General features: G+C 39.4%; 1 protein-coding gene and 1 long non-coding RNA gene across 2 annotated transcripts in view; one reads left to right on the forward strand and one right to left on the reverse strand.

Moving 5' to 3' along the window:
- OLFM3 (olfactomedin 3) overlaps positions 1 to 4,830 on the reverse strand; it is a 47,154-nt gene extending 42,324 nt beyond the window's left edge. The window contains exon 1 of the mRNA XM_066555572.1: positions 4,583 to 4,830. Coding sequence (XP_066411669.1) covers positions 4,583 to 4,651 — 69 coding nt within the window. The 5' untranslated portion in view covers positions 4,652 to 4,830. The remainder of the gene's footprint in view (positions 1 to 4,582) is intronic.
- A 348-nt stretch (positions 4,831 to 5,178) lies between these two features.
- Positions 5,179 to 14,727, forward strand: part of LOC136560350 (uncharacterized) — a 160,254-nt gene continuing 150,705 nt past the window's right edge. The window contains exons 1-2 of the long non-coding RNA XR_010784126.1: positions 5,179 to 5,284; positions 8,713 to 8,847. This is a non-coding gene — a long non-coding RNA (uncharacterized lncRNA). The remainder of the gene's footprint in view (positions 5,285 to 8,712; positions 8,848 to 14,727) is intronic.

The raw sequence follows: 14,727 nt of genomic DNA on the forward strand, positions 1-14,727 counted from the left end.
ATGTTGTTTTAATAGCTTCAGTACTGCATTTCTTGTTTCTGATGGTTGTCTTCTCTTCAGCTTTTTCCTCTTTGCAGACTTAGTGAATTGATTCTGTTTCACTGCCTCATGACTTGGCCAAACATAGAAGAAAGGTGGAAGCCTGGTTACCTGAAGGCAATATTCCTCTCCTGGAAAAATAATTGTTTCCTGTGAGGATATGTGTGTCTGTGTATATGTATACATATACAAGTACATTTGAGAATTTGTATAACATATATAAAACCACATATAGTGGTTTTGAGTGCATTCAAATGAGTAAAAGTCATAATAGCCATGAGCAGCAGAGGAATTGGTTTTTACCAGAGGGAAAAAAAAAGATCTCTTCCCATCAACAGTTTTTTAAAAGCCCTTAAAGACCACGTGGTATCTGATAACAACAGGGGAGATAGCACTCATGCAGATGTCAGATGCCACTCTCTCATGCTTTTGCTTAAAATATGTTACTTAAAATGATGTAGTGAACAGCTGTCTGGAATGACACCTGGCAAGAGAGCCCAGGGCATATTGATAGCAATAGGATGTTCTTCAATGGCTGTCTAGTCAGGTTCCTCAAAAATGGGAGAGCAGACACCAAGTGAGACTTGACCACAGTCAGCAATTAATGATTTAGAGCACTCTTAAACCTTGGAGGTTAAATAAATATGAATGATTTTCATGCTGACTAACTACTAATACTGTAGGAAACAAAGTAAATTAATTTCCAAGTAGGTAACAAGATTTAATTTAGCAGTGTATTATACTCCTATGAGTCATATTTTCAGTAAAATTGTTTATTGTGGTAACCCTTTGCTGTACATGGTGTTCTTGTAAATTCTTGCAATGGGGATAAATTAATTTGTATTGCTAACCAGCACTAAAGCAGTGCACTCCTTCTACTGATAAGTTCTTGAAATCCAGGAAAAATAAAGATTTTAGTGGCTATTTGTATAGTCTGATTATGTGTGAAAATTATAGGTTTTTAAAATCTAGAAACACAGCCATTCCAAGGATGCAAAGTTTAAGCATTCAAAAACAGATGCCTGATTTCAAACCAGCTTTTGTTTTTTAATGTTAATATTCCCAACCATCCTATTATCCCATGCAATGAATATAAATCACAGTTCCTTTCTGTAACTGTCCTTTATAATACTGTACTTAGTTTCTGTCTGGAATTATATTTGGCAGTCATTTTCTGAAATATTTTTTTGCAAAATTCAAACAATGGGAAATAAAGAGATTTAGGATATAAAGCCATTAAAGGCCTAAAGGTCATTAACTGCACTGAAACATGAACATATTTATCAGATCTATTTAGATTAATAAAACTAAACTTACAAAATGCCATCTAGACTTCAAAAAATGCTGAGCTTGATTTCTATGTGGAGCAGCTTTATCACACTACAAAACGCTTACTTGGTCACAGCACTGTGATTATCAAATGATGGTGAGCAAAGCAACCCTTATAAAAGAAGTCCACTTTACATACTATGAAGGTCATTACAGAAAACTCCAGGTGCAGAAAAGCAGCACAGAGATGCCATCTAGCAGTAACTCTTAGAAATTTCCTAGTATCCTATGGATACTTCCTTCTTTCAAGATACTGCACTTATGAGTAGGAGAAAGGAAGATTTTTCTATCCAAATCCTTTCACTGTAGGTGACTTTCTGCTGAATGTCTAGCTACCCTGCTGGAAATAAATCTTTAATGAAATATATTATCATTGATAATTTAAAAAAATTTCCTATGTAAATACAGAGAAAGAATAGAATAAAGTCAACAAACATTAACGGTTAATAAGTATCTTAAATTGAAATTCAGTAATTAGCACTGTGTTAAAATTTATCATTAGTGAGCTGCCTTCCAGTTGTTAAAGAAGAATTTCTAAAGGTGATCAATATTTTATATCAAGTTTAAAAGAAAGAATTCAAGAGCATGGACAATAAATTACAATGGTCGAAATAAAATCTTAATGTTTCAGAGACTGGGAAATAAACAATCTATAAATTTTTGTTACATATTTTACCATAAGATGGCGATACTTAAACACGTTACTATCAGTAAATAACAGAGTAAGTTCAGCACAATATCACTGTCATAACAAGAGTGCCTGGAGACAGCAGTCTTAACTCAGTGACAGCCTGGTACTAAATTAAAGATTTTTTTTTTACCCCACAAGGCATTATTTTAAAATAGTTCATCAATAAAACCTGAAAATTATGTGGGACATGACTAGAAATGTATTGTGCATACCAGAAATAACTGTTGTGATTCATCTCTGTATAAGATAAGCAGTTTGTGAGTGTCAAGGGCATGTAGAAAGTTGTCTTTCTAGGCATGAGCATCCTGCACAATTCTTTCTGGAAAAGAAAGAATTTACCATACCCTTGTTTCTTACAAATCATAGATTTGCTTTCCAAACCGCAGGGCAGAAAATTATTATTTTACTTCAATTTAGCATAAAGCAAGATAAATAACTGAGCACTAGTTCCATTTCTGAAGTGTGTTCAGTCAGAGCTTGTACTTTTCTGCTAGAAAAATGTTGTTAAAATTTTACATACATAATTTTCCATAGAAGTATGAAATATATTGTTAATAGTCAACAAAATTGTTTGCTATGTGACACCTTCTTATGTTTAATGTGGTGTAGATCTACTTGATCTCAGTTTTTTTATTTTTTGAAAACCCAATTAGCTCTGATAAAAAACCAGACTTCCAATTTTTATGTAATCTTAAGGACTTTTGAGCTTTTTTATTCCTGACCCTTGACAAAGTCAAAAGAGCCTGGAAAGAACATCTGAATATCTCTGAAAATGTCACAGAGAGTGATGAATAAAAGGCCATTTTCATGCCCTTTGCACAGCATGGCACAGCAAAAAGGGCTGGAAGCACAGTTTCCAAAGTTCATTTGTGCCATTTCATTCCAGTGCCTCATCCTGTTTTTCAGTGCTGGATGGTGACAGAGACAGAAAATGGAACATTTTTTCCCAGTGTTATTTTGGGGTCTGAACTAAAAAGAATTGCTCTGCCAGATCTGTTCACTTCATTAGTGGTTTTACTCTTCTGTGGACATAGAAGGATATAAATTTGCTTTTCCTACTTTAATGCAGTCTCTTTAGTAGATCTTGCTTAAATGCAACAGAAAACAGAAAAATAAAGAAAATGGGTGTGTGGAAACCTGTAGTTATGATGAGACCATGTGCTGCTGTTCATACAGATGTGAAACTCCCGTGTGTGCAGTGCCTGATGAGTCTCCTTACAGGCAATACCTGACTTCCAAACAGCTTTTATTTAATAGAGCTGATAGAACTAATTTCTTAGTTAATGTTATTAATCCTCTATCACCTCCTGCTTTTTTTAGTTGTCACTATATCTTACTGATTGAAAAGCAGTCAGAATACTGCAGCTGTAAATCAGATTTCCACTGAATTTCTTTTTAGGTTCTGTTTTTGTTTTCAAAGAGGAGCATCCCTTCCATGTTGTTGGACATTCAGTACATATTGTATATGTACAGATTAATATATTTATTTCAAATGGAAAACCTGCCAGAAGAGCTGAGCATTGCCTCACACCATTGTCAGGTACCTAACTGCTACCATTAATATGACATTCACCACTATGCAATGTAAATCGTGGCAACATGGCACGGAGTGCTGCTGGTAATGGACTGCAATACTATAGCAATGTTTCCTCTTGTCACATTTTCTCTTTCTCACGTTTTTATAATATCACAGTTACAAGACTGTATGCCGACAAATGAGACAAGTTCTACATGTATAAAATACAGCATTACGGACATCTGCAGACCTGGGGGCTTTCAGTCATTACTGCTTCTAAGTGGCAGAGTGCAATTCTGGTTTTCTAAACGACTTAATCTGAAATCTCCTTCACCAGCCAGGCTGCACGGCTAAAATCAATTGTTTACTTTTATCATTATTTCAATTTCAGCCGCGATCTCTTGGTGACTTGAACACATTTGTAAATAACAGAACTGCAGCAGCCCGAAGCGTGGCTGTAGTACTAAATTCAGCGTCTTCACGTGACGCCTCCAGTTTCACTCTAAACAAATTTATTTCCAGTCGGAGGCTGCTGATTCCCGCTTCCAGCGCCTCGCTGCTTCCCCAGAACTGGTGCAGTCACCCAGCGCTATGAACGCCTCCCTGCCTGGAGCGGGATGGATCGCCGCTGGATTGCGCTGGACAGCGACCGGCCTTGGACAGCTACCGGGCACGGCAGCGCGGTCCGTGCCCCTGCGGCGGGCACAGCTCGGCTCCTGCGGGCACAGCTCAGCTCCTGCCGGCGAGGGCTGTGCCAGGGGCCAAGGGCGGCTGCGGCTGCGGGGGTACCCTGCCCTGCGCGCCCGGCCCTGGGCCCCGCTGCACGGCGTCCGCACCGCGCCCGGGCCGGGAACCGAGGCCGGGGCTCTCCTCTCCCTCCTGGCCGCTCGGACAGCCAAGGACACCCCCCGCCTCTCCCCGGAGCCACCCGGAGCATCGGCCGCTCCCGCGGACTCCGTGCGCGGCAGGCTCCGCCGCTGCGAACTTGCCGCCCGGCCGGCTCCTACCTTGGAGGGATCGAGGCCGGCCAGCAAGGACAGCAGCAGGAGGTTGAGGATGCCGGCGGGCGCCCGCATCCTGATCCCGGGGCTGCCTCTCCGCGCCGCTCCTCTCGGTCATTCACTCCGCTCCCGCCGCAGCGATCGCGCCGGCAGCCGCGCTCTCTGCTCGCCCGCCGGAGCCCGAGTGGAGGCGGCAGCGGCAGCCGCCCCGGGGACGCTCATTCCGTGGGCAGCCTCGGCGCGGGGAGGGCGGGCGAGGACGGCGCTGCCCGAGCTGGCGGAGCGGCTCCGCGGCCCCGTCCCACCCCGCCCCTCCCCTCCCCCCGGCCAGCCCACCGCAAAACTTTGGGCCGGGAGACGGCGGAGCCGGCGCGGCTGGACGGGCGGGCGCGGGCGGCGGATGTGACATCAGCGCCGGCGGGAGGGCGCGCGGGCGGGGGGCGCGGGCGGTGCGGGGGCTCCGGGCAGCGGCCGCGCGTGAGGGGAGGCGTGGCCGGGCCGCTGGGGGGCGCGGTGCCCCCGTGAGGCGGGGCGGCCCCGCCGAGCCCCCCTGAGGGCGGCCCGGTGCCCCCGGGAGGGCGGCCCCGCCGAGCCCACTCCCGGTTATCCCCCCGCTAGTGGCCAGCGGAGGCCCGCGCCTCTGTGGAGCGCAGCTGTAGGCGGGGAGGAGCCGCTGTCCCGAAAGGAGCGCCTGGCACCATGGCAAGGGTGGGTTGATGGGGGGAGCTGCGGGAAGAGGCTTTTCCTCAGGGGAATCCCTTTCGCATCTCCGTCTAGAAAGTTAAGTCAGGGCTTGACTGAGCTCTGGTGAGGGTAAAGCCAGCCATGCTTTCTAGCTGGCCCACGGGCAGCTAAGGACCGTCGTGGCTCCTTGGTTTGGTCTGTGAGCTGAGGTGGGCTGAAGCCTGTGCAGGTGCAGGCGGGTGGGTGGAGGTCATTTGCTGAGGGGAACCCTTGAAAGCCTGCCCGAGGGCAGTCAGGAGTTTCCTTTTCCCTACATCAGCCAGCATCTTTGCAGTCAAGACAGCGCTGTTTTGCCAGCCAGGGCTCTGGCTTGGCTGCTGTCGCCTGTGCAGGTCAGGTTCACAGGTCAGTTTCTCAGGACACTTTCAAAGATCAGTTTCTAAGGACACTTTCACAGGTCAGTTTCACACTACAGGGATTTGGCTTCCTCAGCCGTGTGCTGAGCATGGCCCACGTGTAAAATACAAGTACTATCGTGTTAACATAGGTGAAGCATCCTAATGGTTCAAGTATTTTCCCTTAGAAGACTCAAGCTCAAGACCTGTGGTCAGGGTAATCTTATTTATGACACAGTTAAGATTATTATAAATGTATTTTTCAGCTTTGTGTGGTAAACATCTACTGTAGCTTTTCAGTTGGAAATTTTTTAGTCTTAACTAGATTGTCTGGGGGGTTCAATGTGCGCTTTTAAAGCATCCTGTACAGAAAGGCCAACACTTGTGCCTTTTTTTTTTTTTTTAGGTGCTATATAATCTTAACTAAGGGAAAAGTGGGCTAAAAATATCCTTAAAGAAGCAAAACTTGAGTGTTAAAATACCAAAATCCAGATGAAACAAAACCCCAAATTTGGGAGGGTGTTAGGATAAGTGTGAACAGAACATGATTTTCTAACTGTCTCCAAGTCTACAAGATTTGTGTCGTTTGCCTTGAGCAGCTAAGACCACTGCTAAAAGACAAACAGAGCTTTGTGCTTACAGGCTATCTGAAAAGATTGCACATCCTTGGCATAATGTTTCCAGATCAAAATGCTGACTTTTCCTGTAATTCCCAGTGTTTTAGTAGATTTTTGAATTGCTTCTAGGATTACAATAACTAGATTTTGTTTTTTGAGTGAATTAAAATGTATATTTTATGCTAAGATGTCTTAGACACCCCATTTTCATCCGCAGAATCTTTTACAGAGATACAGTCTTTAATTTCCTTGGAAGGTAGGTCTGCAAATTATGTTTCCTTATGGCATGGAAAGAAAATTATGAATGAGCTTTCATTGACATTCCAGGGTCAACAGTGGAAAGAGATTCCCCTCTGATACAGCTGCCTTTGAATTATCTTCTACAAGGAAAATATAAAAGATACAAAAAGGAGATGAGTTTTTTTTTTAACCCTCCTGTAGAAAATATGTAAAAGCCCTGTTTTCTATTAAATGGCACTAAAACATGTAAAAGGGGACAGCCACATGTATTTGTATGAATTTAATATAAAGTAATGGTACCAATGTACTGAAAACCTCAGGTTGTCCAAAGGATAAAGTGGATGGTGCTTTCAGCAGAAACAATTTCATATGAAAAAAAGATTCAAAACCACAAAGGCAAGACTGAAGGTGTTTAAATATCTTCTAGAGCACCTCAGTGACTAGTTCTCTAATTTTTCCTAGCTTTACTTTTTTACTAGCTTTTCTCCTTTTTTTCTCAGTTTATCACAGATAAAGTTGGCAAAGCCTATGAGCTATTAAACTAATCATAGAATGCAAAGTTTTTAAGGAGCTTCAGTGATACAGTATGTTTTTCCACTTCCTGATGATGCTTGGAATATCTGTCTTTGAAATCAGTAAAATATTGAAGAGTTGAGAAATAAAACCAGTAGTTCCCCTAAAAACACAAGCCTTCAGAACTCCTGAACTTCTTGGATATTTTATGTGTTACAAACTAATAATTTATTTGATATATGAAAAGGTACCAAAATATGTTTCACAAGGATAGCATAAAATGACCCAATTCTTTTCTTCCTGATTTTTATAATCCATTCAGAAGAAAATGAAAATATGTAATAGACTTGTTCTTCTACCCTCTAGCAATCTGACAAGTATTTTTTTTTTGACAGAAAAGACTGTCTGAAGACTGGTGAGAATCATTAGCAATTATTACCTGAAATAATTCTGTTTGTTAAAGTTTATCTGAAAATTAAACAAAATTCAAGTTCTCATGAGAAGTTTTTATTTCTGCCATACGCCCTGAAGTGGCAAGGGAATACCTGATTGTGAAGATCTCTCTCTAGCAAACTTTTAATCATCCTTAAAAACCTATGAAATTCTATGTGAATGACATTTCTTCTTGAGGGCTTTGTTTGGAGACTGACTGCTGCAGTCAGTGTGAAATACATGATTGTGAGAGAGAAGAAAAGAGACACCAAAAGCTTTCCTGCAGGCATCAAGGGCCAGAGTGTTGGCAGAGTGGAGGCACGCTGTGAGTGCAGCTTGTCTGGCTGGGGAGGGATGTGAAGTTACAGCAGCTTTCCTTCACAGCACATTGCAAGATCTGTTGCTGGCAGTTGAGGAAGGCACAGACTTGTTCACTCTGGTGCACGGAAAGCAAAGCTGATAAATTGGCTGTATGTACCAAATTACACATAAATAAGTTTGAAGTTCTGCAATCTGAGTTTGGCAGCTGGAAAGTAGTGAGGGGTGTCACTGTCATGTTTTCTGGAAAAATCCCTTTGCCGGGATTTCTTCTCCTGGGTAGCTGAGAAGCATCAGAGAACAATGAAAACAATACTTACCTGATTGCTTCTCCCATGTTTTGCTGCCTTGGAATGTGGTTGGAGATTGTTTATCTAACAGGTGGTTGTTTGATTGGTTTCATGTGAATTGTTTTTACTTGGTGACCAATCACCATCCGGCTGTGTCAGGACTTTGTAGAGTCACAGGTTTTTTATTAGTATCTTCTTAAATCTTCTTAAGTATCCTTTCTCTATTCTTGAGTATAGTTTAGTATAGCATTCTTTAATATAATATAAGTACATAAAATAATAAATTAGCCTTCAAAGAACATGGAGTCAGATTCATTCCTTCCTGGCACAGGGGACCCCAGAAAATACCACAATGGGAGTTATGAAAAAGGATACGTCACATGTGCATCTGTGAAAAGGCAGTCTTTGTTTGTAGCAGGTGACATCTGAAAACTTTTGAATTGAGTTCCTGGGACTCCTTGTCTTGCCAGACTGGATCTCGAAGTAATGAAATAATAATAAAGAATTGCTACTAAAAGTTCAGTTGCAGCACCAGTCTTTGTCATAATCATTCAAGGGTGCATTAAGTATTAAGGGAAAGATTAGGTCATGATTACAAATGATGGTGCAAACATTCTGATGGACTTTGTGTTCTGTTTTATTTTAAGGTTTTGAATTAACCATCATACCTGATATTTTTCCCCAAATGAAGAATCAGTGTATGAAGAATATTTCTTGGGTGCAGAAATTTCTGCTGGAATGGAGAATGGAAATTAAGAATTTCTCACAAACGGGCTTAAGAGGTGGGTGTTTTCTGTAATACAGTTGTTCATTGCTTTGATTTTTAAAATAAGTTTCATTTTTTAAAAGAACCTACAGTGTGGTGCTATTTGTGGTACTATTACAATATTCATGATTATGTTCCATATAGCCAAGGGATTGTTATAACTGATGGCAGAAACTCAGGCACTGTTAGGGTGCTTTTTGTAAGTTGACACATATTTGATATTTTAATTCCTGGTAGATGTTAGAATATAATTAACTTGGAAAAAAAAAATAATTTCTCAAGATGATGCTGACTGGAATCCCCTGGGTGCTTCTTTAGGATTAGATTTTGAATACTGGTGTGGGTGCAGTGGAAGGAGCCTCTCAGTGTGCTCTCTGAGATCAGTTGAAGTAGGTAGGCAGCTTTTCAGGAGGTAAATGTTGGGAAGAGAATTACTTTAGGAAGGTGGCTCCATCCAGGTCTCCAAGCAGTGCAGTGAGCTAATGAAGAGTTGTGCTGAACAGCTCAGTTACTTCTGAGCTGGTTTGCATTCCTGCATTCCTCAGCATTCAGTGTCATTTGTTTTCAATTTTCTCATTACAGTATCAGATTTAGGAATCTATAACTTGCATGTGGGACATATTATCCCTTTTTTTATCCTATTCCATTTGCCCAGTGTTACCCCAAATTCTTGAGAGTTGGCTCTTACGTAGTTTCGATTTTCCTCCTATCCTGTTGCTCAGCAGCCACAGAAGGACAGATACAATGATTCCATTCATTCCAGTTCCACTCATACCTCTGACTATGATACTTGGTCAAAGTAAACATAGGATCTCTTCTTTAGAGAAGAAAGTTTATAAAGATTTTATTCAATTTTCTGTAAGATATCAACCCATTCTTAAATTTTAGAGTGAATAACTGTATTAAATAATCAATAAAAAATAATTGTAATAAAGCTGTGCTTTGGAGCAAAATGTCATGTTTCTCCCTCACTCTGTGGTTTCCATTCCAGTAATTTTATCTTTTATAAAACAACCCATTGTTTATAACCAGTGTGTCTAAAAAGTGAGTAATACCTACAATATTTAATATTCAGGAAGCATAAAAACTATATAAATACCTCACATTTTAAGGCATAAGGAAGCTCTTTTTCACTATTCAGCCAAGCAGTGGAGCAGGTTGCCCAGCAAGGCCATACCATCTGCATTCGAGGAGGTTTCCTAGACCAGATTGAATAAAACTTTGAGTAACTTTGAAGTCTGACTTCACAGCTGACCCTGCTTTGAGCAGCAGTTTGGGCTGGAGACCTCCTGAGGTCTCCTCCAGCCTGAATTATCCTGGAACAGTGTGAAGGGTGGTGATCTGCACAACTGCCTTGTCTCTCCTGCTGTGAGCAGGACTTGGAGCCAGCCACCTGTCTTATTCCTCAGCATATCTGAGAAAGTATAGGTGCTGCATTTCCCATCAGTATGGACTTTTTGACCAGTATGATGTATATTATACAGTTTTATATGTATATATAAATTTATATATTGCTATGTAGATCAGTTTCATATTAATTTTAATTACAGGAACAGTACTGTACAAGTTGAAAATGTGTATGTTTTTGGAACACCTCTGCTTTTTTTCAGAAGCTAGCTGTAGTCTTTGTATGAATGGTGTCAAACTCTCTCATAATTAACTATTTTAAAAAATTGCTTCTCTGTGCTGGCCCCTGACCATTGTTTTACAGGAACTTCAGCTTACACATTATTACCATTTTTTTTGTCCCAAGCCAGACGACAGCATTTTAAATCAGAGTAGTACTGAGGTACATCGATTGTGAAATTCCTTTCTCACATCTGCACTGCTTGAGGGCTCATTTAAATCTAATGATATTTTAAAATATAACCCAGCTTCAGCTGTTAAGCAGTGGACTCAATCCCAAAGTTTGAATGAATTTGCTGAGGTAGTCTTTTTAGTTTTAAACTCAGGGGTGAAAAACCCCATGAGACACTACCAGTTCTTTTAGAGAACATGAATAGTCATTATTTGACTTGGGTATGAGAAGTTTGATAGCATACTTCTTGGAAAGCAGCACAGCTTTTCTTTCAGAGAGAGTAGTACGAATCCCTTGTCAAATTCAGCAGATGGCAGCATGCATGTTAACTGGCTGGGTATCTGCTCAAATCTTTTAGCTGCCATGCCATATTGATGAGCAAAGTAATTAATTTGTGAGTGTCTTTAAGGTCAATCACAGTGGAAGCTTTCAGTGTGTTAATATAAAATATCATATTTACCCTGAGGGTGCACTCTCACAGCAGGTAGAAATTAATTGTGGAATTAGATAAGTTTCTTCCTAGAATACAACCATGTTGAAAGAAAGAAAATGTATTAAACCAGTAGAGTACAATTCAGAAGCCCAGTGCTTCAAACCTTAAAACACAAATATGACATTTCCACAAATGCATTTCTGAGTGGCACCAGGACTGGGCCCTGGGAATAGGCCATGAAAAGTCATGTAAAAAGGAAGAAAAAAAAAAGAAAGAAAAAAGAGCATGACCAAGCAAATGTTTGTCTGTGATTATTTAATGTAAATACTCATGTCATTTGGCTGGTTCTGTTTTATAAGAGCAGATCAGGTGTGGAGTAAATGACATTTTATCAAACTCTGAAAATAAATAATGAAGGCATATGATAATTATCTAAAACAAATTGCCATATTAGGTAGAAAAAACCCCTTGGTCTTTCCAATCGACATGGTGTTTCTCATTGTCATCTTGTCAGATTTGCAGAAACAGGAATAATGGGATACTTAAGACAAAAATCTAAAATGCTGTCTGAATTGTTCAGCAATGCTGAATTTTACCCAAAGCTCTCAAGGTGAAATTTTCTTTGTGAAAAATGCTATAGCCTTTGACTATTGCTGAATGTTTTAAATATTCCTTTTTAGTTGTTCAAGAAACATTTCTTCTGTTTGTGTGTTTGTCTAAAGCGAACTTTAAGGCCTGCTGATGGCATTTGTGTAGATATGATGAGAAATCAGTATCTCACTATCTTCCATTTACTTAAGAAAGGTTAGTGAAATATTGGAGTCATCTAACATAAAAAGATCGTTGTATTGTGACCCAAAAAAAATCAATCACACAGACTACCATTAATTTATGAGTGCTAATTGCTGGTTTGTACCAAGTCCTGCTTATCTCACAAGAAACCTTACAACTTAAACTTGTTCAGAAAACTGTAAAAATTTCCCAGTGAGTAGATATTTTTTATCTACTAAGTTACAGATAATTGCCAATAAAGGAACATGCTCTTTTTGCTCACTGATTTAATGAAAAAATCATTCATTACAATTCAAGTTCTCTCTGAAGCAGTGTAAGCTCCTGATCTGAAGAGATTTATATGCACAGTTATAATCATAGATAAAGTTGGTAGGAACATCAGTCAGTGAAGTTAATAAGAATGTTGCCTGTCTGTATTTCCATCACTGTGAAGTGGTTGCATTTATTACAATTCAGATGAAATGTGTTTTATATGGAGATATAGGGATGTGCATAACCTTCAGAGGGGTTTCCAGTCAAACCATAAAGGAACCACGTTGTGTTTCCGTACTGTGTTTCATGTTATGGTGGCTCCCCTTCTACACCCGTCCTTAAAAAAATTAATTCCTGTAATATAGGACATAATGAGTTCATTTCCCAACTAATTGTTTTTTGCAGTTAATATGGAATATGAGTCAGGTGGATCTTCTGTAAAAGTCAAGAACAAACCGTTATAATATATTTTACAGGATTTAGGGAGCACAAAGCATAAATCAGTGTTCCTGTCTTTGTTCAAGTGTATTAATTTCTCAACTGATTAAAGAGGGCTGGAGAGAGAGAAAAGCTTTATTCACATAATAACATCTATGTTTCTTTGGTTTACATTTAAAGGCCAATATTTGCTTTCTCATTTTTGATCTTGTTACAAAATAAATGTTCATATAAAACCACAGCTCAGAATAATTATGTACCATTGAAAGAATGAGATAAAGAAAGAAAAATAATTACCTCTAGTCTAGGAAATCTTTAAAGTTTTTTTACAGACTGGCTATGAACATTAGTTTTGATAATTCATTCAGCCATAAAGCCAACAGTTTGGACCTCTGTATAAGCTTTCAGTTTGATTCCTTTATAGCTGTCACTCTGCAATAGAGTTAGAAGTTGTTGGCACTGTCTAGGCCCCTACTGGATAGTTTGCATGGACATCCATTGCAGTGGAAATTCTGTTTGCTTTGTAGAAATGGTCAAAACTGTCCAAATTACTGTAGTCAGTTTTTGTGTGTAGAGTTTCATACTTTAATGCAGTTAAGCATAGTATGAAAAAGAAGGAAAATTTCTGAGTGGGCAGATCTTCAAGGTGAACCAGGAAGAGAATGATAACAGCTTATCAATTTTTAATGACTTCTAAATTCTCTACGTGAATTAGCTATTTGGAAAGTTACTGAAGCCCTTACTACCTTAATAAAATATTTTCTATGGGCATCTATCAGTTTAATTAAATAACTGGATACTAGAAATCACAGAGAAGGCCCACAGTGGCTCCAGACAAACTTCTAACAGAGACTGAGACCTCTTAATCAAATCCCTACATCATTGAGAGGATGTTTTTTCCTTCCTGCCAAGATGTTGGATTTCTTTGCTAAGGTATGAGGCTTAAGTTCAAAAGAACATTAAATACTTGAAAATAATTGTCTGGAAGAAGAAAAAAAATGTGATGCTTTTTGGAGGACTGTTTGAATAGTAACAGACTGGCAAGGCATGAACTGTGTTAGAGAGTGTTGGGGGTTTTTGATCCTGTTTCCTGCAGGAGAAAAAAAGCAAACACTTTGCTCTGTCCTTCATCTTCCCCTTATTTTTTTGAAATGAAATGTTGGCTAATTTAATCCAAATTTAAGAGAGAGATAGATGTGTCAAGGAAATTATTTTAATATTAGATTTTGGGGGAAAAGTATTAGTGGTGGTAGAGAGGAGAGACCTATATGAGCACTGCTTACATTTTACTGTTCTGTTTGCTAGCAAGGTGATCAGCATATCCTTACTTCTCAACCAGTCATGGGCCAAAGGAATCTCTCATGCATTTGATATTGAGAAGTCCTTGAACAAGGCCAAGCACATTTTGAATGAGTATTCCTAATCTTTTATTATGTCTCTTCAGTTGGAGTCGATGATATAGGTTTGATGATTTCTTGTTAAATAATCCAGTTTCTCAGTACAAATTCTTAGAAAAAAATATCAGTTTTGAGATTGATCAATACCTGTCTGTAAACTATATGGGTCTGTGACAATATATATTAGAATAGTACTAAATGGTATTATCTTATAGACTTGTAACTACCACTCATACTCAAACATTATTGAGTTATATGTTAGATAGAGGAGTACAATTACCTTTGAAAGAGCAGGCTCTCTTGGCTGGCATGAGGCTATTGTTACTGACATTTCTTGTTAGATTCTGTAGGAATGTGGTTAGCTATGTTCTAAAATGTAATTTCCCAGTTAGTTGCCTTCATCTAAATGACATTAAAGGCATTCTGCATATTTTGATTATTCAAAGACACAGAACTACAGGATCTTGATTTTATTATTCATTTTAAATTGAGAAAATGTGTTGCCTAACTAGATTTAGCATATTAATTCTATTAATTATATTGATATTGATAATCTAAGAATTAAAAACTAACTTTTTCAATCAAAGCTCTATAGAAATCTTGCTAAAAGATTTTTAATAGTCTCACTTTTTCCTAAATATTAAATGATGGCTTTTAGAAACATGCTAAGGATTTTAATGCAACTTTGGTTTCCCATTCTGTGAGACTGACTGAAACAAGATCGAAGCAGGATCAAAGGCATTAATAAAAAACAGAACCAGATACAAACAGTAGGTGCTTTCTCAA

The sequence above is a fragment of the Molothrus aeneus genome, chromosome 9 (assembly GCF_037042795.1).
Source record: "Molothrus aeneus isolate 106 chromosome 9, BPBGC_Maene_1.0, whole genome shotgun sequence".
NCBI lineage: Eukaryota > Metazoa > Chordata > Aves > Passeriformes > Icteridae > Molothrus > Molothrus aeneus.